This window comes from Ceratotherium simum, chromosome 18, assembly GCF_057802395.1.
Source record: "Ceratotherium simum simum isolate JZ-2026a chromosome 18, ASM5780239v1, whole genome shotgun sequence".
NCBI classification, from domain to species: Eukaryota; Metazoa; Chordata; class Mammalia; order Perissodactyla; family Rhinocerotidae; genus Ceratotherium; species Ceratotherium simum.
The window spans coordinates 56,774,593-56,800,319 of NC_141917.1; the positions used below are offsets into that span (position 1 = coordinate 56,774,593).

Genomic DNA, 25,727 nt, shown 5'->3' on the forward strand with positions numbered 1-25,727 from the left:
CTCTGACAGTCATGATAATAGCAATAAGCAGGTAATAATTATCAGCTGGGATTCTTTCCTTGCCAACCCAGCCCGGGGGCTAGGGGGCAACTGTGGGGGCCTAGAGTCAGCTCTCTCACTGGGAGACCCACAGCAGAACTTGGCAGACGCAGAGTTAAAACACAGGCGGCTGTCCAGGGGCATGGACGCCTGGCTTTTACCGCGTGGATAAGAGCTCAGACATGGTCACAGCCCTGGCCCCTGCGGGCAGGTCACTTCACTTCGACGAGCCTCAGTTTCCCGTCTGTAAAATCAGGAATTCCGACTCCGCGCTTTAGACCCCCTCCAGTTTAAAGTATCAGGATCAGAGCGCTTCCAGCAACTTCTGGAAGCCCTCCTCTCCTCTCTCGCGTCTTTCTGGGGAAACATCACCGGGGATTGGGTGGGAGTGAGGTGGAGACAGACCCAGCCCACACCCCGGAGAACCACCGGGAAGAGCTCCCCCAGGCACTCGGCCCCCGGCGCGCAGGAGGCCTGGGCAGAGGCGATCAGGGAACCACTGTGGGCTCGTGGGGCGGGAGGCGCAGGGCAGGTATTTATCCATCCGGAGTCCCATCCCCCTCCGGTCCCCGGAGGCCGGCACCGCCGCCCGCCCGCCGGGGCCCCACGCGCGGACGCGGGGCGGGGCCCCGGGGCGGGCGGGCGCCTGGTGGCCGGGCCCATCACGCCACCCGGGACGTGCCTTGGCGGGAGGCGGCGCTGGGGGCATTGGTCGTACACAGCGCTCCCGGGGCGGGGGTGACCGGGTCTGGGTGCGCGGACCGCCCCCATGACGTCAACCCACAAGGCCACGCGCTGTTGTGCCGTTTACCGCGCGTCACCGGGGCAACGGCAGCCAGAGGGGGCGTCGGTGGCTTGGCCCCGCCCCTCCATGCAAATGAGCGACGTCACCCGCGCCCAATGGAGAGCGGGGGCAGTGAGCTCATCGCGCCGGGCCGAGGCTATAAGAGGGCGCGCGGGCTGTGCGGCGCAGGAGCCGCCGCCAGCGGAGGGCCGGGCGCAGTGGCTGCGGCCGGGGCGGGCGCAGGGCTGAACAAACGGGGGGGGGGCGCGGGCCCCCCGGGCGGCAGCGGCCACTCCTCCCCCCCCGGGCCGGCGCGGCGGGGGAGGCGGAGGATGGAAACACCCTTCTACGGCGATGAGGCGCTGAGCGGCCTGGGCGGCGGCGTCAGCGGCAGTCGCGGCGGTGGCAGCTTCGCGTCCCCGGGTCGCCTGTTCCCCGGGGCGCCCCCGACGGCGGCGGCCGGCAGCATGATGAAGAAGGACGCGCTGACGCTGACCCTGAGCGAGCAGGTGGCGGCGGCGCTCAAGCCAACGGCCGCGCCGCCCCCGGCCCCCCTGCGCACCGACGGCACCCCGGGTGCGGCGCCCCCCGACGGCCTGCTGGCCTCGCCCGACCTGGGACTGCTCAAGCTCGCCTCGCCAGAGCTTGAGCGCCTCATCATCCAGTCTAACGGGCTGGTCACCACCACGCCGACGAGCACGCAGTTCCTTTACCCCAAGGTGGCAGCCAGCGAGGAGCAGGAGTTCGCCGAGGGCTTCGTCAAGGCCCTGGAGGACTTGCACAAGCAGAACCAGCTGGGCGCGGGCGCGGCCTCCGCTGCCGCCGCCGCCGCTGGGGGACCCTCGGGCACGGCCGCGGGCGCCGCGCCTCCCGGCGAGCTGGCCCCGGCGGCGGCCACGCCCGAGGCGCCGGTCTACGCGAACCTGAGCAGCTACGCGGGCGGCACCGGGGGTGCGGGGGGCGCTGCGACAGTCGCCTTTGCCGCCGAGCCCGTGCCCTTCCCGCCACCACCTCCACCCCCAGGCGCGCTGGGGCCGCCGCGCCTGGCCACGCTCAAGGATGAGCCGCAGACGGTTCCCGATGTGCCGAGCTTCGGCGAGAGCCCGCCGCTGTCGCCCATCGACATGGACACGCAGGAGCGCATTAAGGCGGAGCGCAAGCGGCTGCGCAACCGCATCGCTGCCTCCAAGTGCCGAAAGCGCAAGTTGGAGCGCATCTCGCGCCTCGAGGAGAAAGTGAAGACGCTCAAGAGCCAGAACACGGAGCTGGCGTCCACGGCGAGCCTGCTGCGCGAGCAGGTGGCGCAGCTCAAGCAGAAGGTCCTCAGCCACGTCAACAGCGGCTGCCAGCTGCTGCCCCAGCACCAGGTGCCCGCGTACTGAGCCCGCGCGTGGGGCGCATGCGCGGCCCCCTCCCTGAGAGGCGGGTTCGCATGGGAGGGGGGCGTGGGCGCCCCGGACTCGGAGAGGGCGCGGCCCCGGGGACCCCCCCTCCCCCGGAGGGTGCCCATGACTCGGAGAGGGCGCCTCAGACTCGACAAGCTGGACCCCCTGCTCCTGGGGGGCGAGCGCATGACCCCACCGCCCTCGCGCTTCCTCTGTACCCCGCGCGGGGCCACCCGGTGTTGCACAAACCCGCGCGCCCCGGCCGCCCCTTTGTACACACCGCCGCCGAAGGGAGCTCCGAGGGGGCGCAGCCTCAAGCCCTGCATTTGCTTTTCTTTTACTTTTTTTTTTGGCCTTTGGAAGAGAGAAGAACAGAGTGTTCGATTCTGCCCTATTTATGTTTCTACTCGGGAACAAACGTTGGTTGTATGTGTGTGTGTGTGTTTTCTTGTGTTGGTTTTTTAAAGAAATGGGAAGAAGAAAAAAAACTCCCTCCTCCCCTTTCCTCGCTCTCGCGCCCCCGCTTCCGTCCTTCCGACACCCCTCCTCCCGCCCTTTTTGTTGTTTTGTTTTGTTTTGCTACGAGTCCACATTCCTGTTTGTAATCCTTCGTTCGCCCGGTTTTCTGTTTTCAGTAAAGTCTCGTTACGCCAGCTCGGCTCTCCGCCTCCTCCTTCCCCGGCCGGGGCCTGTGGGCTGGGCGGGGCCTGGCCCGCTCGCCTGCTTCCCCCCCCCACCCTCCGTCCCCGCTCCGGAGGAGGGAGCCGGCGGCCGGGAGGGGCCTACACATCTGGCGCGCAGCGAGCGCCATCTAGGCGCGCCTGCGCGCGAGGCCGACTGTTGTCCCGGTTGGCGGGGGACGTTGGGGTCTCCACGCAGCGTTTGGAACTATCGAGGCCGTGGGTGTCCCCTTTGCCTCCCCTTCGGGGAGCAGGGACTGCGGGATGCAAAGGAGACAGTCCCAGCCTGAGGCAGGGAGGAAAAGGTAGAAATTTAACCTTCTGGGCCTCTGTTTCCCTGTCCGAAAAATAGGCAGAACAACATACTGGATTTACTCCATAAAGCCTCGGGGAGTGAGAGTTTGTTTACAGGGCAGTGCTTGGCTTACAGATGGTGCTCAATGTAAGCTCTTATTATTGGTTGGTGAATGGGAAAACCGAGTCTCAGGCCCAGAAGGAAGGTGGCACAGGTGGGATCTGAGCCCGGGAGTCTGCCTCCAGGACTGGAGGTGTGCTGACTGCTGTGGCAACTCCCTTTCAGGGCACTGACTTGGACTCCAGGATTTTCCAAGGACTCCCTGAAGTACCCTCCCCTAAACATCCTATTCTCTTGTTTTGAGGAGACGAAGGTTCAGAGAGGTTGAGTGATTGGCTTGAGGTCACACAGCCTTTTGAGGAGGCTCTGCAGGGCCATTTGGACCTCGGCTTCTCACTTCCAGAGCCTTGACTGCCAGGCTACCCTCTTCTCCTGTCTGCTCTGGCCTTTCCTATTGTGGGGGCAAAAGACCGTGGGCCTTGGGCTTCTGCCTCGCTTGGGGCCTGGAGGGACATGAGCATTGGTGGCCAAGGACACAGGGTAAGTCAAGCTGGCGGGCATGTATCGGGCACTGAAGGTGGGTGGTGAGGCATGCCTGTCTTCTAGATGAGGACGCGGAGGGGCACAGAAGGGAAGCCGTGTGCCCGCAGTCCCTCAGCCGTGGAGAGAACCAGGCTGCTGCACCTGCACATATCCTCTCGCTATCGGCCCGGCTCTGCCCATTTGTGGAGGCTTCAAGGGCTGCTTCGGGGTTTGTTTTTTTAACTGTGTGACCTCACCACGTGACGTCAGCCCAGTCCTCTCCCCACTCTGGCCTCCACCTCCTGTGCTGTGAAATGGGTGTGTTCATGTCCAGGCACCATCTCCCATCTGCCAGGTCAGAGATTGGAAGTGCTTGGGGGACGAACAACAACGAGATGATACTCGAGGACGCCCCGGGCAGCCCCCAATCGACAGAGAAGTGGAGGCCCACGGAGGTGGCGAGGCCTGCCCGACACCCGCCTGCACTGTTTGTACTCACAGCGTTTCTGATACCAGATGTGTGGGGTCTTTTTCCCACACCAACCAATTCTCCAACTTCCAGACAGCAACTGGGGTGTCCCACAATTCAGTTCTGACGCTGTCTACCCTGAGTTAGCACAGGCCCCAAAGGGTAAGGGCTCAGTCCCCCAAGACTGCCCCACTTCAGACGCCAGGAGCGAGTCCCGGGTGGCCACCTGTACTTCCCACCAACCAGCTATAAAGCGGGGTTTTACATAATCCCCTCCTCAGGTTTAGTAATTTGCCAGAACGGCTTACAGAGCCCAGGAAGGCACTTGACTTATTATCACTGGTTTATCATAAGGGATACAACTCAGGAACAGCCAGTGGAGGAGATGCAGAGGTCGAGGCGTGGGGAAGGGGTGTGGACCTTCCATGCCTTTTCTGGGTGCGCCACCCTCTGGCGCCTCCATGCGCCCACCCACCCGGGAGCTCTTTGAAGCCCGGAGGCTTCACTGCGCAGGCGTGACTGAGTCAATTGCTGGCCTTCAGTGACTAACTCCGTCTTCAGCCCGTCTCCCCTCCCCACATGTTGGGGGAGGGTGGGGCTGAAATTTCCCACCCTCTAGTAATGCCTGGGTCTTTCTGGTGACCACCCCCCATCCTGGAGCTACCCAGGGGCTCTCCCAGCCGCCAGTCATCCTGTTAGCATACAAAAGACACTCTTACGCAGAGATTCTGTGAGTCTCAGGAATGGCAGAGCTGGCCTCCGGTGTGCGCCCAGCAACCCTGGGGCTCAGCCGAGGCCTCTTTCACTAGCGTGTGATCTGAGGGGCTTTTTGAAAGCCACAGACCTGGTTCCTCCTTGAAACCTTTCTGGAAAAAAGTCCTTGACTGCACCTGACCCTGGAGGAGTAAGATGGTTCTCTCCGGGTACCTCCCCACCCAAACCCTCTGTTTCCTTTCCTTCCGGCCTCAGGGCCTTTGCAGCTGCCAGCCTGGTAAGCATCTTCCCTCAGCCACCCAGCTGAGTGCCACCTCTCAACCTCAGAGGCAGATGCCCTCCTCCTCCTCCTCCAACGCTGGTCGCCAGTGGCCCCCAGGCTGGCCAAGGCCTTGTTGGGCTCCCACAGTGCTCTGTGCTTCTGCCATCATTGCCCTGGCTGCTCTGGATTTGTGTCTTGCTCACTGAGGGCATGGACGGGAACTGTCCTGGTCACTGTGGAGACAGGACATATGTCCTGTCCAACTGCCACATCCCTGGATTTGCCCAAAGCTACACCCACAGTTTGGAGAAGACTAGGGGGTCTCTGTGCAGTGAGGCTGGGCGGCCCTGCTGGCCTCTTGCTCTGTTGCCCCCCAGGGGCTCCCCGAGGAGGCCAGGCAGAGGCCTTGGGGCCAGGCTGTGTGGCTTTCGCTGGACCCTGCTGAGCTGAGGCCAAGGTGTGTGTCAGCCCAGGCCTGGCCAGCGGTGATTCACGCCAGGCCTCGACACAGCCCCAGGAGGTGGTCGGGGACAGTGGCTTCACTCTCTCCTCCAGGACTGTGGCTCATAGTCAATGCCCACTTTTGCCGGGCCATGTGGGGATCCCAAGGGGCCTTGGGCCCAGCCCCGCCCTAGGGAGCCCCTGTCCTCAGAGCCAGACATAGAGCCCCAGCCCAGCCTTTCAGGACCCAAATCAGAGCCTATGCCCCCTTTGCTCCGAACCTTCTCATGGCTCCCCTGGCCTTCTCAATAAAACCCAAAGTCTTGTGCTCCTCTCCGAGGCCCCCCGTTCAGCCCCTCCTCCCTCTCTTGTCGCCCTGGCCTCCAGCCATATCAGCCTCCTCCACGGTCCCTCATCACGCCCAGCCTGTTCCCACCCCAAGCCTTTGCCCGTGCTGTGCCCTCTGCCTGCGATGCCCTCCCTCCCATGACTGTCTCTTCCCCTCCTGTGGGGCTCAGCCCATCCCATCCCTTCTTTGACTCCTTCCTATCAGTTTCACACCCCCTATTTTATTGGAGTTGTTTGTGTCCCCAGGCCCAGATCAGGTCCCAGTACAAAGTAGGCGCTCGGCAAACGCCCAAGGGATAAGACATGGATGCTGCCTCCAGACACATGGGAGATTTTGGGGTCCCCTCTGTGCTCAGAGCCCTAACTTTCTGTTCAGGATGGGCAGGCAATATGTAGCAACCACTACGACCCTAAACCCTGACCCAGTCCTGCCCCGCCCCACTAAGTCTGCCTTCTAGAACCCCGCCCCCCAGGAGCTGGAGGGGATTGGCTGGGTCTTGGCCGTGACTCACAAAGGCCCTGTGGCACCAGGGCCCCGAGGCTGGCCATTCGGGCTGGTGGGTTCAGCTTCAGGGGCAGGTGAGTGGGGCTGGTGGAGGGTGTGGCGGGGAGCTCATGGGGGCCCGGTCATTCTCCCCTGGCCCCCAGCACCCTCAGAGTCCCCCTGGGCCCTCTAGTCCACTCTGAGAGGTGGGTCAGCTCCTCAGCCCGCAGAGCAGGGGTGCCAGAGGCCCCCAAAGACCTGAAGATGGGTTTGTCTGCTTTGAGGACCCAGCTGGGAGAGCGTATCACCTCTCCTTGGGAGCTTGGGAGAGTGGTCTAAGCTCATGTGACAGATAGGGAAACTGAGGGTCAGAGGGGTTTAGTCATAATTGCTGAACCAGCCACGTGGCTTATGTGTCCAGGGGCTCCTATTCCTTCTTCCCGTCCCCTGTAATCCCATTTCTCTCACTGTGTCATCTGTGCTCTCGTTTTGGTTGAATTTATCAAAAGGGCTGAACCATGTGGTTGATGAAACCCCAGACTCTGGGATGGACCCATTCAGGTCCTGAAGCTGCCATCTCCAAGTTCTGAATCTTGGGCTGTACTCATCCATCCAACCATCCATCCAACCATCCATCCATAAGTTAACTATTTCTTTTTTTTTTTTTTTTTGGCTGCTCAAGGAATTATAATATACATCCTTAACATAATCCTTAAGGCACAACTGACTTAGAGTTACTGTTGTTCACTTCACCTAAAATGTAAAAACTTTTCAAAAATGTAAAAACTTTTCAACTGTGTGTCCTTCACATCCCCACTCTTATCCTGTATGCTTCATTTGTCGTATGGATTACATCTACAACAGATTTTAAATGCCACAAGGCAATGTTTTAATTTCTGCTTATCCAGTCATATGTTTGTTTTGTGTGTGTGAGGAAGATCAGCCCTGAGCTAACATCCATGCTGATCCTCCTCTTTTTGCTGAGGAAGACTGGCCCTGGGCTAACATCCATGCCCATCTTCCTCCACTTTATATGAGACGCCACCACAGCATGGCTTGACAAGTGGTGCGTAGGTGCGCGCCTGGGTTCGCAACCCCGGGCTACCAGCAGCGGAGCACGCGCACTTAACCGCTACGCCACGGGGCGGTCCCTATATGTATTTTTTTTTACAAAAGAGGAAAAAGAGGTCTTTCCTATTGATGCAGATATTTACCATCTCTGATGTGCTCTTCATTTCTTTTCAGTGATCTGAGTTTCCTTCAGCTTGAAAGCTTTCTTAGTATTTCTTATAGTACAGGTGTAAGTACAGGTGACAGATTTGCTGTTTTCTTTTATCCGAACATGTGTGTGTGTTTTTTTTTTGTGAGCAAGATCAGCCCTGAGCAACAACATCCATGCTAATCCTCCTGTTTTTGCTGAGGAAGACCAGCTCTGAGCTAACATCCATTGCCAATCCTCCTTTTTTTCCCCAAAGCCCCAGTAGATAGTTGTATGTCATAGTTGCACATCCTTCTGGTTGCTGTGTGTGGGACGCGGCCTCAGCATGGCCGGAGAAGCGGTGTGTCAGTGCGCGCCCGGGATCCGAACCCGGACTACCAGTAGCAGAGCGCGCACTTAACCGCTAAGCCACTGGGCTGGCCCTATCAGAACATGTTTTTATTTTAACTTTATTCTCGAAGGATATTTTCCGTGGGTGTAGAATTATGGGTTGGTAGCGGGTTTTTCCTTCAGCAGAGTGTGTCAGTCCTCAATATATTGCCTCTGGGCTCCAGAAGCACCTCTCAATGTGTGCTCTGTGAAAGAGAGAGGCGTTCCCTTAATTGTCACCTTTCGAGTGAGTATGCTGTTAACCTGCCTCAGTAGAGGGTGCTGCTGAGACGCTGCAGGAGGAAGAGGCTCTCCAGCCAGAGGGGCCAGTGGTGGAGCTGTGAAGACCCCAGGGGAACCTGCCCCAGGTGTGTGTCCAGAACATCGTTCCTCTGCAACTTTGCAGCCTTGACCTGGTGAAAATCTTTCTCTAGCCTTCTTGACCCCAAAGCAAGAGCTGTCACAGTAGCCCGTGCACTCTGCAGGTCCCTGTGCCCACCAGCACCTGGCCTCGGGGTGTGTGCTCACGTTGCCAATGGCTGATCACCGGCTCTTGCACCTGCCCTTGGGGGCAGCCTTTTCTTGCCTGGGAACTCCAGACCTGCTCTTGCCTGACCAAATCAGCAAACGTCTCTGCCGTCTGGTGGGCCGAACCACGTCTTCTCCCAGGAGGTCTGAACCTGTTCCAAATTTGCCTTCCTTGCAGACACCCCCTCAGCCTTCGGAAAACACATAGAGTTTCCTTTTATCTTATACTCTTTTATTATCATTAATAATTCTTTATATTAAACTTAGCTGGTGTAGTCTTCTGTGTGGTTTCTGTCTCCCGACTGGGCTGAGTGCTTCACGGGGGTTCCACTGTCTTCCGGCTTCCGTCGTTTCTGATGAGAAGCCAGCTGAATCGTTGCTCCACTGTGTGTTATGTGTTATTTTTCTCTGACTGATTTCCAGACCTGATCTTTGTTTTTCAGAACGTTGACTGTGTCAAACCCAGGTGTGTCTTTCTGTGTATTTATCTTACGTAGGATTTGCTGAGCTTTTAAAATCTGTAAAATCAATTTTCAATGCATTTTGGCCGTTATTTCTTCAAATATTTTTATGCCCTCCTCTTTTTTCTGGGATCGCAATTACACATACGATAGATCTTTTGATATTGTCCCGCAGTTCCTAAGGCTTGCTTTATGGCTCACTTTTCTTTTCCCTCTGTGTTCTTCAGATTGGATAATTTCTATCTATTTATATTCAGGCTCACTGACTCTTCTGCACTCTGCTATTTAGCCCATCCAGAGAATTTTTAGATTTCAGATATTATTTTCAATTTTAGAATTTCCACCTACTACTTTTCTTTTCTTTTTTTTTCTTTTTTCTGTGAGGAGAATCAGCCCTGAGCTAACATCCATGCCGATCCTCCTCTTTTTTTGTGAGGAGACTGGCCCTGGGCTAACATCTGTGTGCATCTTCCTCTGCTTTATATGGGACGCCGCCACAGCATGGCTTGACAAGCAGTGCGTCACTGTGCGCCTGGGATCTGAACCTGTGAACCCCAGGCCACTGAAGTGGAGTGCGCACACTTAACCTCTTGCGCCACCGGGCCAGCCCATACTGCTTTTCTAATATCTATTTTTTTCTATTTCTCTGGTGAGATTCCCCATCTCTTCACTCATTATGAGCATATTTTTCTATTTAGCATAATTATAATAGCTGCTCTAAAATTCTTGCCTGCTAATTCCAAGATTTGGGGCATCTTAGGGTCATACTCCGTTGATAACTTTTTCTCAAGAGATGAGTCGCATTTTCCTGTTTATTCATATGTCGAGTTGTTTTGGATTATTTCCTGTTTATTCATATGTCAAGTCGTTTTGGATTATATCCTAGACATTGTGAATGTTATGTTGTGGAGGCTCTGGGTTCTGTTACAGTCTTCCAAAGAGTCTGGGTATTTTTATTTTAGCAGGCAATTAACTTGGACTCATTATCACACGCATTGCAAACATTTTCCCCAATCTTTTGTCTTTTGGCCTTATTTATGGCATCATTTGCCATACAATTTTTTTCTCTTTATGAAGTCAAACATATTTGTCTTTTTCAGAGCTTCTGCATTTCCTGTTTAGTTTTATAAGAGCTCCCTGATTCACAGGCTATATACACATTCTAATGAATATTCTCATATTTTTAATCCACCTGAAATTTTTTGATATATGACATGAAATAGAAGTCCAAGCTTATGTTCTTCCAGATGGATTACCTTGTACCATTTGTTTAAACACATGATTTTTCCCTCTTGAATTGAAATATGATGTGCCATTGGTACATTGGGATCAATTTCTGGTTTTGCTTTTCTGTCACCATGGTCTGCTGTATAGTCCTTGGAGGGTACAGTACTGTTTGGCCGTGACGGCTTTCAAGTGTGTTTGTGCCTCTGGTAAGTCGAGGTCCTCTTAATTACTCCTCTTGTTCGTGATCTTCTTGGCTGCTCTCATTCACTCTTCCATTTGAACATTGAAATCATTCCTTCCATTTTCAAAAAACTCTCCATTGAGATTCTAACTGGACATAAATTATGCTCTGTGAGTTGCGCCGTTGTATAATACTAAGTTATGTGAATTCTTTCTTCCTGACCTCCTGGTTCACCTTTCAGATGGCTTTTGTCTCCTTTCCTGGCCTTCATATGACTCTTTTGGCTTTTGTGTAAAGTTTGTTCCTATGAATTGTATAGTTTTTGACATTACTGTGAGTGGTATTTTTTTCCCATTTCCATTTCCAGCTGGTTTTGCCTCCAGTCCAGAAAAGCTGTTGGTTTTGTATGCAGCCACATAACTTAGGAAAGATGGGACACACATGTTTAAATACCCTTTAGGTCTTCTAGGTAGACAATCCCTGCACCAGCTTAGCTCTCCTTTTCAAATATTTGCGCTGATTATTCAAGTCCCTGTCCTCGTGCTTTTGTTGTGACCACCAGACACGACGACACGATGGTTGCTGCAGCAGGCGGCCAACCGCCCCTCTTGCTCCTTCCTTTCAGGGAGACAACTTCAGGGTCTTGTCATTCGAAACGACATTTGCTGTGGTTTTGTGGTTAGCCTTACAATTTTTAGGTATTATCCTATCTAATTTTATAAGTTTTTATTAGAAGTAGCTGTTGGGGGCCGGCCCCGTGGCTTAGCGGTTAAGTGCGCGACCTCCGCTGCTGGCGACCCGGGTTCGGATCCCGTGCGCGCACCGGCGCACCACTTGTCCGGCCATGCTGAGGCCTCGTCCCACATACAGCAACTAGAAGGATGTGCAGCTATGACATACAACTATCTACTGGGGCTTTGGGGGAAAAATAAATAAATAAAATTATTAAAAAAAAAAAAAAAAAAAGGAAGTAGCTGTTGGGGGCTGGCCCAGTGGCTTAGCAGTTAAGTGCGCGCGCTCAGCTCCTGGCGGCCCGGGTTCGGATCCCGGGCACGCACTGACGCACCGCTTCTCCGGCCATGCTGAGCCCGCGTCCCACATACAGCAACTAGAAGGATGTGCAGCTATGACATACAACTATCTACTGGGGCTTTGGGGGGAAAAGGAGGAGGATTGGTGATAGATGTCAGCTCAGAGCCGGTCTTCCTCAGCAAAAAGAGGAGGATTAGCATGGATGTTAGCTCAGGGCTGATCTTCCTCTCACACACACACACACACACACACACACACACAAAATTGTATGGCTGTCTTTTTAATTTCTAGATGTAATGAATGACTTTGGGGATTTATACATGTCGAACCATTCTTACAGCCTTGGAATAAATACTACTTGGCTATAGTATTATTATTTTTGATAACTGGTCATGTTTTCTTTAGCATATTTGCATCTCATCCATGAGTGAGAGCTTGGTCGTGGTAACATTGTTGTTAAATATCTTATCCATCATTTCCAGGTTTGAGTGAAGGGGGTCTGGTTCCCACATCATGTCATTCTGCCACCTTGACTAAAAGGGCAAAATCCCTAATTTTTTTTGTTGTTGTTGTTGAGGAAGATTGGCCCTGAGCTAACATCTGTGACAGTCTTCCTCTGTTTTGTATATGGGATGCTGCCACAGCATGGCTGATGAGTGGTGTAGGTCTGCTCCCAGATCCGAACCCAAGAACCCGGGCCACCAAAGTGAAGCACGCTGAACTTAACCACTACGCCACAGGGCCAGCCCCCCCTAATTTTTTAATTGAAATTTTGTTCACTAAAGTCCCCCATGAGCCCACCCCTCACAGAAACACATGCACACACATGCACATACAGACAGTCCCCGACTTACTATGGTTCAACTTACAATTTTTCGACTTTATGATGGTGCAAAAATGATACACATTCAGTAGAAATTGTACTTCAAATTTTGAGTTTTGATCTTTTCCCAGGCTAGTGATGTGCAGTATGATACTCTCTCGTGATGCTGGGTAGCGACAGCTCCCCGTCAGCCAGGCAATCACAAGGGTGAACAACTGATACACTTACAACCATTCTGTTTGTCACTTTCAGTACAGTGTTCAATAAATTACTTACGAATAAATTACATATGAATATCAATAAATAGATCAATAAATAGATATATCAATAAATAGAATATCAATAAATAGATACTTTACTATAAAATAGGCTCTGTGCTGGATGATTTTGCCCGACTGTAGGCTAACGTAAGTGTTCTGAGCATGTTTAAGGTGTGTTAGGCTAAGCTATGATGTTCTATAGGTTAGGTGTATTAAATGCATTTTCAACTTACAATATTTTCACCTTACAATGGGTTTATCGGGATGTAATCCTATCGTAAGTCGAGGAAGATCTATATAATCATTTGTCAAATTGATGTTTATGCTTCTAGATTTTCTATGCATATTCCAATGTGTGTGTGTGTTTGTACAGAATATTTTTAAAAAACCATGTCAGATAGTGCATATGGATTTGCAACTTGCAGTTTTCATTTATGATTATGCTGTGACTATTTGCTCACATCGTTACATATCCTCAATATCACTTAGAAGTATTTTGGCCTCTTTATGGAGGTCATGCACAGAGGAAAGCACCCAGGTTGGATTTTCACACTCCGAGCAGACCCACATGACTGGCCCCTGAAGCCCTCTCATGCCCCCTCCCAGCCACCCACCACAAGGTCAGTCACTGTCCTGATTCCTAGCAGCAGAGCCTAATTTCTTTGGTTCCCTTTTAATTTCCTATAATTAGAATAACAAGTTTGTCCTCTTTTATGTCTTTCACTCAAAATAATGTGTATGAGATTCATCTATACAGCCAAGCACCGCATGACGATGTTCCGGTCAACGACAGACCGCGTAGACGACTGTGGTTGCATAAGATCAGTGTAGAGCCTGGGTGTGGAGCAGGCTGTGCCGTCTAGGTTTGGGTAAATACACTCTTTGATGTTCACACAACGAAATCGCCTCATGGCACATTTCTCAGGACATGTCCCTGGCGTTAAACTACGCCTGACTGTGTAGCAGAGCTCATTCTCATCGCGGAGCTGTGTGGGGTTCGTTGCTTTATAAATTAGTATTTCTTTTTTTTTTATAATATTTATTTATTTATTTATTTATTCCCCCCCAAAGCCCCAGTAGATAGTTGTATGTCATAGCTGCACATCCTTCTAGTTGCTGTATGTGGGACGCGGGCTCAGCATGGCCGGAGAAGCGGTGCGTCGGTGCGCGCCCGGGATCCGAACCCGGGCCACCAGTAGTGGAGCGCGCGCACTTAACCGCTAAGCCACGGGGCCGGCCCTATAAATTAGTATTTCTATTGACATTTATTTATAGTGATATATTAATATACAGTTGATTTTTCCATTCTCCTGTTGATGGGCATTTGGATGGTTTCTGCTTTCGGGTGAGTATAGACATCTGGACCTCGTGAGTGTATTCGTCAGGGTGGAATTGATGACTTGCCTTCAAGATGCTGACGGATTCCCCAAGTGGTCACGATGCATCCATCTTTTTAATTTTAGCTGCTGTTGTGGATGTGGACACCATTTCTCATGGCTGGATAGCATACTCCTGCGTGAATGTTCAGTTGATTAATTTAAGCCAACTCCCGTTGATAAGCACTTGGGTTGTTTTCAGTTTTGACTTTTCTATCCAATACAGTGATGCACATCTTGAACACCCTTCTTTATGCACTTGGAACTGATCCTGAGCAATCACCTTTTTGGTTATTTCCAGTTTTATTTTTACGTACAAAATGACACTGGAATAAATATCTTTGTACATTCATCTTTGTGAACTTAAAAGTTTTTTGTTTTGAGACTTTAGGGTTTTTTTCGCTTTTAACGCTTCTTCTCATGTTGGTCTTGAGGACAGAGCCAGCCCAGGGCAGTGTTGCTGCACATTGCATGGGATGAAGAGCTGAAAGCTGCTTCCTCTTGCAAGCTGGCTTCTGAGATTGCACCTTCTTCTCCTGCTCCTCTTTCAACTCTATGACCCTCCAAGGTATGAAGATATCTGGGCAAGGGGTCGGACTGGTCCAGCCGGAAGGGGGGGACTTCTGCCAAACAAGCGTGTTATGCTCCAGATTATGCATCAGGGCTGCTTGACAGCATCCCAACTCTCTCTGCACCAAGGTACTTCTGAAAGCCACAGTCACCCCCTCATTCTTCCTTCTACCCATCCCTCCACCTGCCATTGATCTATCCATCACCTATCAGTCATCCACCGCCTGTTCACTAACCCATTCAGCCTTTCATCAGTCCACCTCCTATTCATTGATCTCTTCACCTGTTCCTTCAGCTCTCTTCATTCACACACCCATTTATCTACTCAGATTTCATCCATCCACTGTCCACCCACCCACTCATCTATCCATCCATCCGTTCCTCCCTCCCTCCATCTATCCACTTATCCCTCCACCCACCCATCCATCCAATCCTCCTTGTCTTCCTCCCTCCCACCCTCCTTCCATCCATCTATTCATCCATTCACTCATCTACCCACCAATTTACCCACTCATCTATCTATCCATCCATCCATCCATTCTTCTATCCATCAATCTATTTATTTATTTATTTTGAGGAAGATGGGGCCTGAGCTAACATCTGCCAATCCTCCTCTTTTTTTGCTGAGGAAGACTGGCCCTGGGCTAACATCCATGCCCATCTTCCTCTACTTTATATGGGATGCACCACAGCATGGCCTGACAAGTGGTGCGTTGGTGCGCGCCTGGGATCCGAACTGGCGAACCTGGGCCACCGCAGCAGAGCGCACGCACTCAACCGCTTGCGCCACCGGGCCGGCCCATCAATCTATTTATTTATCCCTCCACCCTACCCATCCCCCCATCTATTCATTCATCTATTTACCCACTCATCCATCCATCCATCCATGTGTCCATTTCCTTATTGATCTGTTCATCAATTCATTCATTAATTTCACTCATCCATTCTTCCACCCAACCAACCCTTCATCTGTCTCTCCAACCCATCCACCATTCGTTCATCCACTGATTTATCCATTCAGTATCTAGTCATGCATCCATTTATCCATCCAATTTCCAATCCACTTACCCACTCCTTTATTAGTCAAGGTAGCTGCTCACCCAACACCCACCCATTCACAGCTAGGCCCTATGACTGAGACGGGGACACAGAAATGACTCAGACCTGGTTCCTGCCCTCTAGGAATTCACAATCAACGGGGAGAGGCAAATAACAACACACACACATACAGACAAAGAGGAAATTCCCAAAGCAGTGCGACCAGTGCTGTACTCTCAGTGTGTCCCAGGTGCAGAGGAAGCGTGAGATGAGGTAGGTGGTCAGGCACTCAGGTGAGATGTGCACTGAAGTCGCCACAGGATGAGGAGGGAGATATAGGTCTCAGAAGCCACCTGGGCAGGTGGCTGGGAGAGAGAGGGCCTGCAAAGGAGAGGAGGAAGATTACGAAGAGCCAGGAACAAGAAGATGTAGGTTCCGACGTGAGTGCCGCCCCAGCCAGACACCTCTCGTCTGCATGACCACGCTCCCTGAGCCCCTCCCTGCCGCCCCCACAGGCAAAGTCGACCCGCCCGGGAACCAAGACAATGCAGCAAGCAGCACAGCCACAGCCGCCACCCAATGGGCAGAGTTCCTGCCAGCCCCAGCTCGTCCCCGATCTCCCAGACAAAGCGGGGACATTGTATCCACAGCCCCAGCATGAGCTGCCTGCATCCAGAGAGACCCTTCTGCCACAGCCGGACAAGGACAAGACGGTGCCTCGCTGCATCCCACGCCTCCGGGCCGTGGTGGAGAGCCAGGCCTTCAAGAACGTCCTGGTGGACGAGATGGACATGATGCTGTCCCGCGCAGCCACCCTCATCCAAGCCAACTGGAGGGGCTACCGGCTCCGGCAGAAGCTGGTCTCCCAGATGACGGCCGCGAAGGCCATCCAGGAGGCCTGGCGGCGCTTCAGCACCAGGCGCCTCCTCCGCTCGGGCAAGGCAGTGGAGAGAAAAGTGAACGTGGAGGAGGGGGACATCCCTTACCACCCCCCGCAGCAGGTGCGCTTCCAGCACCCGAAGGAGGGCAGGTCCCTTCTGACCCAGCCCGTCATGGTGAGCAGGGAGACCCAGTTCCCCTCCTCTGACAGCCTGGCTGCCTGCGCCCCCCAGCTGGCCCTGTCACAGCCCCAGGGTGCTCCACAGCCCAGCACACAAGCTCCTTGTGCTGTTGGTGGCCCGGGCGTCACCTTCCTGCCACACCAAACTATCACCATCAGACTGCCGTGTCCAGTGAGTCTAGACGCGAAGCGCCAGCCATGCCTGGTGACGAGAGCTGCCAGAAGTGCCTGCCTTGTCCACCATGTAGAAGGGGATGTGATGAAGACCAAGCAAGTAACTTCCAGAGCCAGTAAGGCAGGAGCCTCAGGGCCACCACCATCTGGAAGGTATGCCCAGGCAGTTCACGGACCGCTCAAGACCCAGACCCAGACCCACGTGGAAACAGAGGTCCTCAAAGCCCCACCCCAGGCAGGCCCACCACCTGTGATAACCAAGACCCCACCCCTGACATCTCCAGCGGCCACAATGACCAAGACCCCACCCCTGACATATCCAGCGGCCACGATGACCAAGACCCCACCCCAGACGTATCCAGCGGCCACGATGACCAAGACCCCACCCCAGACATATCCAGTGGCCATGATGACCAAGACCCCACCCCAGCCGTGCCCAGTGCCCACGGTAACAATAACCAAGACCCCACCCCAGATGTACCTGGCAGCCCCGGGGATCAAGACCCCAGCCCAGGCAAGCCTGGCAGCCCCGATGACCAAGACTCCACCGCAGACGAGCCCAGCAGCCACGATGACCAAGACGCCACTCCACTCGTGCCTAGCGGCCATGATTAACAAGACTCTACTCCAGATGTACCCAGCAGCCATGATGACCAAGATCCCACCCCAGCCTTGCCCAGCTGCTCCGATGACCAAGACTCCAGTCCAGATGAGACCAACAGCCTCGATGACCAACACTTCACCCCAGACACGCCTGGTGGCCATGATGACCAAGACCCAGCCCCAGATGTGCCCCATGGCCACGATGACCAAGACCCGACTGCGGACATGTCCAGTGGCCACGATGGCCAAGACCCCACCCCAGGTGTGCCCATTGGCCTCGATGATCAAGCCCCCAACCCAGACACGACCAGCGGCCATGATGACCAAGACCCCACCCCAGATGTGCCCCATGGCCACGGTGACCAAGACCCCACTGCAGATGTGTCCAGCGATGGCCAAGACCCCATCTCAGACGCACCCGGGAGCCTCAGTGACCAAGATCCCTCCCCAGACGCGCCTGACAGCCATGATAACCAAGACCCCAGCCCAGTTACGCTCGGTGGCCGCCATCCTCAGGACCCTGTGCCTGCCCCCTCCAGCAGCCAGCAATCTGAAGGCTCCACCTCCTACAGCGGTGACAGCTGCGATTCCCAACACCTCGTCCCACACGTCTTTAAATGGACCAAAGGCCAAGGCTGTGGTGGATGCAAGGCAGGCAGCGGGGATGGTCAAGGTCTCGTCCCACTCGTACTTGACTGAGGGAAAGGTGAAGTACTTCCCCCCGCCACACCTGGGGGCTGGCGCTCCTGAGGCTTCTGCCGGGCCTCCTCTGGAAGGTGAGCTGATTAAGCCCTTCCCCCAGAGACAAGCGAAAATGGAAACAGTATCTAACACATGTGTGACCGTGGAAATGCCCAGGGCTTCCTCCTGGGCAAAAGTGGCTGAGGATGGGAGCACGGCACATCTGAGGATGGATGTCAGGAAGGTCCAGTCCCAGGTGTATGGGCCTGTAGAAACGGCGGTGGACCTGCCCCCGCCACAGCTGGGCACACGTCCAGCCAAGGCCCTGGCCCAGCCACAGCTGGCCACACGTTCAACCACAACCTCATGTCAGGCATATCTGCCTGCCAAGCTGACCAAGACCCAGTCCCTGGCACACCTGGACGCACATCTAACCAAGGCGCAGTCCCAGGCACATCTGGCCGCAGGAGCAATAAAGGTCCAGTCCCAAGTGCATCTGCCCGCCGCGCTGACCAAGGCCCAGTCCCAGGCCCAGCTGGTCTCGGAAACAGCCAAATGCCTCTACACAGCCCACCAGGCTGCTGAGCTCAGCAGCAAGACCCAGTCCCAGCCATTCCTGGCCGGGTTCAAGGCCTCCTCCCAGCCCTGCCAGCATGTTGGCACCCTTGGCACTCGGCTCCGAGCCAAGCGGGAGGACAGACTAGCCCAGTTCCCGCCCCACAGCTACGCACAGGGCAAGGCCACCCAGGGCCCACACCAGGGAGCCTCCGAGACCCAGAGCTTGCCAGTGCCTCTGCTGGTGTCCGCCGGACACTCCACGTGCAACGTTGAATCCTGGGGTGACAGCGGGGCCGCCTGGGCCCAGCCGTCAACAGCCAGCCCGGCTGTGCCCTGCCAGGAGGAGCTGGCAGCTGCCCAGCTTGCCTCGCTGTGTGCTGAGCTGGTGGCCCTGCTGGGATCCCGGGAAGACCTCCGTGCCCTGCTGGCAAAAGCCCTCTCCCAGGGGGAAGCAAGGGCAGCCCTGAATCAGGCCCTGTCCAGCGAAGTCCTGGGCACCACGATGGCCAAGGCCCTGTCCCCAGGCATGCTGGGCACGGCACTGGTGAAGGTGCTGTCCTGGGGCAAGTTGGACATCGCGCTGTCCCGCACCCTGTCTTGGGGCGAACTGCAGGCAAAACTCACTAAGGCCACACAGGGCAAACTGGCGGATGCGCTCAGCAAGGCCCTGACGGAGGAGGAGCAAGCCACCCTGAGCCAAGCCCTGTGTCAGGGTGAGCTGGGCGCCGTCCTGAGCCAGTCTGTGTCTCAGGCGGCCCTGAGGACTGGAGTCATCCTCCCCAAGGCCACCACAAAAACGGCGAGAAGCGGGCTGGCTGTGATGCCCACCCCGGTGGAGGTGGACCAGATGGGGAGCCCGGCAGCCGCGTGTGGGCCCACCTTGGGCCCCAGGAGACCACAGCCCAACAAGGTCAGGGTTCCCCAGGCTGGGGTCTGGGAGGGCTTCGTCACAGGCGGGCCTGCCAGGCTCTTGGAGGGGATGGGGGATGGGGCCGTGATTGGGGGGTCACCCTGCTCCTCAGTGGTCTCTGTGGGAGCCTCCTTGACCTGTAGGGTGATCACCACCATTCATCTCTATCTCCTGATTGCGGCCCTGGACCCCTGTCTACCGTGGGAGAGGGGACCCAGCAGGGAATTCTCCTTAAACCTGTATCTGAGCCCTGAGATCAGTGAAGAAAGTGTTTGCCCACACCCAAGGGTCTGTGAATTGGCATCAGACCTCAACCCTGTGGTGAGTGACATGGGCCCCAGTTTGCCCAAGTCACCCTACCTGCAGCCTCCCCCTAGTCTGTGGCAGCCGCTCATTGCCAATGGCGTGGGCCCAAGCACCAGCCGGCCATCAGTGGCCAGTGGCACGGCCATGAGCTCCCACAATCCACACATGGTCAGCAGGGTGGCCTCACATCCGTGGGCATCGTCCGGGCAGGGCAGGGTGGCCCCAGGCAAGTTGCCCAGCACTGTGGGCGGTGGGAGGGCTGCCCACTCCCACCAGCGTGCTGCCGCCTATGGGGGGTCCGGCTGTGGGTGTCAGACCTCCAGGGTCAGCAGGGTGCCCCCCAGTGTGTATCGACCCTTAGTGGCCAAAGGTCCACAACAGCCACCTGTGGTCCCTGAGGAGGCCATGCAGAAGAGCCAGTCCCTAGATCATGAAGGGACCTCCACAGGCACTAGGGAGATGATCAACAAGGTGACCTCAAGTCCACTGCGGGCTGCCATGGGCAAAGTGCCCCCAACCCGACCACCCACCCCCTGTGACATAATCCCGCTTCTCCTGCCTGGCTCCGTGGCTCCTGCTCATCGCTGGGCACCCAAGACTCAGGTAGATCCCAGCCTGTCCCCAGCCTCCGCAGGCCGTAGGTTGGCACCCACCCTCCTCCGTACAGCCACCCCTGGGCGGGAGAGGAATCAACTGCAGGGTACCATTTCTGGCGCGCACTGCCCACAGGAGCTGCTGACAGGCCATACACTCAGGGAACTGGTGGCCAGTTTGCCACAGGATCTAGATGATGACCTGGCCAGAAGCTTCTCTCAGGGCTCCACGGACTACAGCCCGAATGTGAGCAATTCCCAGAGCTCGCTGCATAGCTGCAGCTCGCACAGCCTTTCCACCAGTTCCGTGGCCAGCGTGACTGCCGTCCACCTGGTAGAAGAGGCCAGCTTGGATGGGGACCTCCTTCTAGATGCCTTCCTCTCTGGGGAGGCCATGGAAAGGTCCCTGGGGCTTGGGGATGTGGAAGAGACTGAGATAGTGGGCCATACGCACACGATCCCAAACCTCCACCAACAGCCCTCTGCAGCCTCAAAGCTGATCCCCATTCTGCACCACAGCTCAGCGTCCAGTCACATGACTTTGAGTGTCCAGTGGGGCTCAGATGGTCAAGCAGACAGGGATATGTCCTCAGGCCAAAGATCCGTGAGTCCCAAGGAGAGCTTGTCCCAGAAACCCCACAGGACAGGGCTCACAAGAAGTCTGTCTTCTGGTAACGTGGTCGCTACTGTATCTCAGCAGCCATCTGTGGCTTGTAGGTTGACCCCAAGCCTATTGCAGCCATCGGTAGCCAGCAAGGTGGCCCCAAACCCAGGCCAGGCTTCGATGGCCAGTGGGGTCACCTTCAGCCTATCTAAGCCAGCTATGGCCAGGAGGGTGGCCCCCGGCCTAGGCCAGCCATCTAGGGCCAGTGGGGTGGCCCCTAGCCTAGGCCAGCCATCTAGAACCAGTGGGGTGGCCCCCAGCCTAGGCCAGCCATCTAGGGCCAGTGGGGTGGCCCCCAGCCTAGGCCAGCCATCTAGGGTCAGTGGGGTGGCCCCCAGCCTAGGCCAGCCATCTAGGGCCAGTGGGATGCCCGCCAACCTAGACTGGCCATCAATGGCCGGTGGGGTGACACCCAGCCAAGCCCAGCCATCTATGACCAATGGAGTGGCCCTCAGCCAAGCCCAGCCATCTGTGACAGGTGGGGTGGCCCCCAGTCTAAGCCAGGCATCAATGGCCAGTGGGGTGGCCCCCAGCCTGGGCCAGACATTTATGACCAGTAGGGTAGCCCCCAGACTAGCCAAGTCATCTATGACCAGTATGGTAGCCCCCAGACTAGCCCAATCGTCTATGACCAGTAGAGTAGCCCCCAGACTAGCCCAGTCATCTATGACCAGTAGGGTAGCCCCCAGACTAGCCCAATCGTCTATGACCAGTAGAGTAGCCCCCAGACTAGTCCAGGCATCTATGACCGGTGGGGTGGCCCCCAGCCTGGCCCAGCCATCGGTGGCCACTGTATTGGCCTCCAGCCGACCCCAGCCCTCTGTGATCAGTGGTAAGCGTCGTGCACTCAGTCAGCCAAGCTGCGCCCCTGGGGTGGGTTCAAATCCACCGTCATCAGGGGTGAACGCAGCGGCCCCTAGCCTGTGTCACCCATCCTTTATGACTGAAGTCCCCTTGAGTGCACCGAACCCCTGTGTGACTGGCAGCATGGACCAGGGTCTGGGCCAGCCCTCTGAGGCCCCTGGGCTGCGCCCGTGTCGAGATCCTCTGACGATGAGTGAGGAAGCCCCACACCCCCAGGCCCCTGAGCTCCACGAGGTGTCTCTGGGCTTCCATGAGCCCCTTGGTGTTGGCGGGAGGTGCCCGGGTGTAACTGAACATTCTGCTGTCACTCTTTCCGCCCCAATTCCCTACCAAGCGTGTGTGGTCCGTGGAGAGGACTTGTGTCTGGGCCGGGCAAGCAGTGTGTCTCAGGGGGTTCTGTTCAGGGATGTGGCTACCTGCATGCCTCAGGGCGCCGTGGCTGTGGGCATGTTCCTAAGCATGTCTCAGGGACCTATGTCTCCTGGCCTGACAGGGAGTATGTGCCAGAGAAGTGTGACCACTGGAATGGGCCCAAACCAATCTCCAGTGGCCGATGGCATGGCTCCCATTGCAGCCCTGGCCTCTGTGGCAGATGCCCCTTTGGGTCATGAACAAGCCCCAGAGGTAGGCGCTGGCTTCTCTTGGGCTTCAGTGCCCCCTGGACTGGGTATGAATCCACCCACGTCCCTGGCCAGTGTGGGCCCCAGCATGTCTCAGGTCTGTGTTGATCTTCCAACATCTTTGGACCTCCAGGGTCTTCCTGTTTCCGCAGTCGCTGCGTCTGGTTACCGACAAGTCAGTGCTTTCAGCTGGGAGCCTGTGATGGGCACGGCCACTGGTCTGGTGCCATGTTCTATAGCTGGTAGGATGACCACAGCTGTGGCCCTAGGAACTGTGGCCAGTGGTGTGGCCCCCAGCGTTCCACCAGCTTATACGGTCAATGGTGTGGCTCAGACCCTTCCTCCAGAGTCCATGATCAGTGGTGTGGGCCAGGGCCTTCCTCCAGGGTCTATGGCCCGTGGCATGGTCAGGACCCTGCCTCTGGGTTCTCTGGCGGGGGGGGTCTCCCCTAGTCTCATTGCAGCACCTGGGGCTGGTGAGCAGGGGCGAAGTCTCCCCATAAGACCCTCAGCCAGTCTAACTCCTCCAAGCCTGCCCCTAGATTGTGAGGCAAGTGGGGTGGGCCCAAGTGTCTCTTCTGGTTCTGTGGCCTCCAGTGTGGTCCCAGCACCCATGGCAGGGGGACTGAATAAGGGCCTGGCTCTGGGGTCCGCGGCTAGCACAGCTGGTCTGCCCTCCACTGTTGGAAGCATAGCCCAAAGCCATCTCCAGGGCTCCATGCTCGTGGGGATCACCCCCCGGCCATACCACGGGGCCCTGGCTGGGGAGGGCACAGGCCCCTTCCAGGCACCCCGCACCGCCGGCTGGGCTCCAGTTAATCCCCAGGCCTCGGAGGCGGGTGGTACAGCCAAGGGAAGGCACCCGGTGCCCATGGTCCTGCGAAGAGCCTCACAGTTGAGCCAGGCTCCAGGGATGGTGCTGTCTGAGACCACAGCCAGCCAGGCCACGATGAAGCCAGAGGGCCTGCACAAAGCTCTGGCCCAGGTGTCTGTGCCCAGTGAGGAGTCCGTGGTCCTCGAGGACACCCCGTGGATGCACCATAGTCCCCTGGCAACTGACATCGACTATGGCCATGAATTTCTGGTAGAGGATGGGACTCTTCCCAAAGGCCAAAGGCTGCTGTTGGAGGAGGTGGCCCCCAGCAAAGCCGAGTCTATGACCAGTGGCACAGCCCCTGTCCCTCCCCAGCCCTCGAGTTTTGCCAAGCACTCCATAGCTGGCAGTGTCACCCCGACTCTGCAGCAGGGGTCAGCAATCAGCCAGGGGGCCCCCAGTTCCCATTCTGTCGCTGCTGGCAGGGTGCCCAGTGTGCAGACGGGGTCTGTCAAGGGTGCCGGGGCCCCCTGGGCTCATCGGCAGGCCTCAGTGGCTCATGTTGTGCCCCGGAGCCATTCCCACAGGATGGGGGCTTCCCCCACAGTCTCAGGGTCACCCAAGCTGGCCCGTGGCAGTTCTGTGGCATCCAGTTTGCACCCACAGTCTGTGGCCAGGATGGGGACCCCGAGCACTCCCAGGAGGTCAAGGGCCTTCGGCATGGCCCCAGGTGTGCTGCCATATCCATCCATGGCTAGCGGGGCGGCATCTGGTGGGCTCCAGATGGAAGCCGTCCCCAGCACACTCCAGAAGCCAGTGTCTGGGGACCTGGCTCAGAGCAGCCACCACAAGTCCCTTGGCCCAAGAAAATCCTACAGGTCTGTGCATGGTAGCCTCGTCTCAGAAATGCTGGACGGCTCTTTGGCCAAGATTGTGCCTTTCCCCCAGGTGCGGGAGCACGCCCGCAGGTCCTCACAGGAAGGGCCCGAACGGTGCCTGGGTGCTCCGCTGGCCCTAACGCCGATCCTCCGCACCGGCGAGGCGGCACATGACATGGCCATCCCTCGGCCGCCCCCGGGGGTTCGGAGGGTGTCTCTGGGCTACGAGTCTTCCCCGAGTGGCTCCTGGCGGCCCCTTTTTAACCAGGAGGGGCTTCCAGGGGCTCGGGATTTCCTCAGCGCCGTGGCCCCTGGAGACAGTCACAGGGCGTCCCTGACTCCCCCTGTACTCCAGGGCCCCACGGACGCTGGCGTGGCTGGTGGCCAAGCATGGAACTCTGCTGTCCCCACTGTAGCAGTCGGGCCCACAAAAAGCACCACGGCCCCTGGTGGCGCATGGGAGCTGGCCAGGGCCGCCGTGCCGTGGGACGCCACGGGCGGCCGGGTGGCAGCGGACCCCAGACGGTCGGGGGAGCTGGTGGTGTCGATGCAGGACGTGGAGAAGATAATCATCCAGGCCGTGGTCACGATCCAGGCGTGCGTGCGCGGCTACCTGGTGCGCCGTACCGTCAAGGTGTGGCACCAGTGGGCCATCATCATCCAGGCCGCCTGGCGTGGCTACCGTGTGCGGCGTGAGCTGGCCCGGATCTCCAGAGCGGCCACCGTCATCCAGGCCATGTGGCGAGGCTTCTGCACCCGCCGGAGCCGCGCCCAGCCAACGCTGCAACCGGGTACGTGGGCCGAGATGGGCAGTGGGGCCAGGACCATGTCTGACCACCGCTGTTTCCAGTCCTGCCAGCCTCACGTCTGCGCCCTCTGCCAGTCACTGAGCCCGGGACTGGGGAGCCCACCCAGCGTGGTGATGCTCGTGGGTTCCAGCCCCCGCACCTGTCACATGTGCGGCCAAACCTTGCCCACACGGGTGGTGCACGGCACGGGCCAGGGCTCCTCAGGCCAGGCAGGCGTGCCGTGGGGCTGTGGCGCGCAGCTGACCTCCCAGAGCCTCCAGCGGTCCCACCTCCAGAACAAGGCGGCCACGACCATCCAGTCCGCCTGGAGGGGCTTCCTTATCCGCCGCCGGCTGAGGCAGCAGCAGGGAGCAGCGAAGATGCTTCAAGCCACCTGGCGCGGCCACCACGCCCGGTCTTACCTCACCACAGACGCACTCCTGGGGCCAGCGGCCTGGGATGACCCGCAGCACATGCAGTGGCCAGGCGTCTAGGACCGTGGCTGCCCGGTGCGGGGACCTCCGGGAGGGGCCGTGTGGCTCTCTGGATCTAATGAATAAAGCCCTGCGCAGCCTGGGTCTTGGTCCACCTGTGCTCATGGGGGCGTCATGGGCGTGGGGGGGCGGTATTGGGAGTATCTGGAACGT

General features: G+C 56.7%; 2 protein-coding genes across 2 annotated transcripts; both read left to right on the top strand.

Moving 5' to 3' along the window:
* The first annotated feature begins 1,004 nt into the window (after positions 1–1,004).
* JUND (JunD proto-oncogene, AP-1 transcription factor subunit) lies at positions 1,005–2,861 on the top strand. Its single transcript, XM_087443514.1, has one exon. The coding sequence runs from the start codon at positions 1,156–1,158 to the stop codon at positions 2,203–2,205; it is 1,050 nt and encodes a 349-aa protein (XP_087299640.1). The 5' UTR covers positions 1,005–1,155; the 3' UTR covers positions 2,206–2,861.
* An 83-nt stretch (positions 2,862–2,944) lies between these two features.
* On the top strand, positions 2,945–25,658 carry IQCN (IQ motif containing N). The gene is made up of 3 exons (XM_087443513.1): positions 2,945–3,783; positions 14,399–15,840; positions 16,083–25,658. The coding sequence occupies exon 3, from the start codon at positions 16,113–16,115 to the stop codon at positions 25,572–25,574; it is 9,462 nt and encodes a 3,153-aa protein (XP_087299639.1). The 5' UTR covers positions 2,945–3,783; positions 14,399–15,840; positions 16,083–16,112; the 3' UTR covers positions 25,575–25,658.
* Positions 25,659–25,727: the final 69 nt, after the last annotated feature.

Bases quoted from the DNA above. Each gene is read 5' to 3' on its own strand.
- JUND (XM_087443514.1), top strand. From the start codon at position 1,156: ATGGAAACACCCTTCTACGGCGATGAGGCGCTGAGCGGCCTGGGCGGC.
- IQCN (XM_087443513.1), top strand. From the start codon at position 16,113: ATGCAGCAAGCAGCACAGCCACAGCCGCCACCCAATGGGCAGAGTTCC.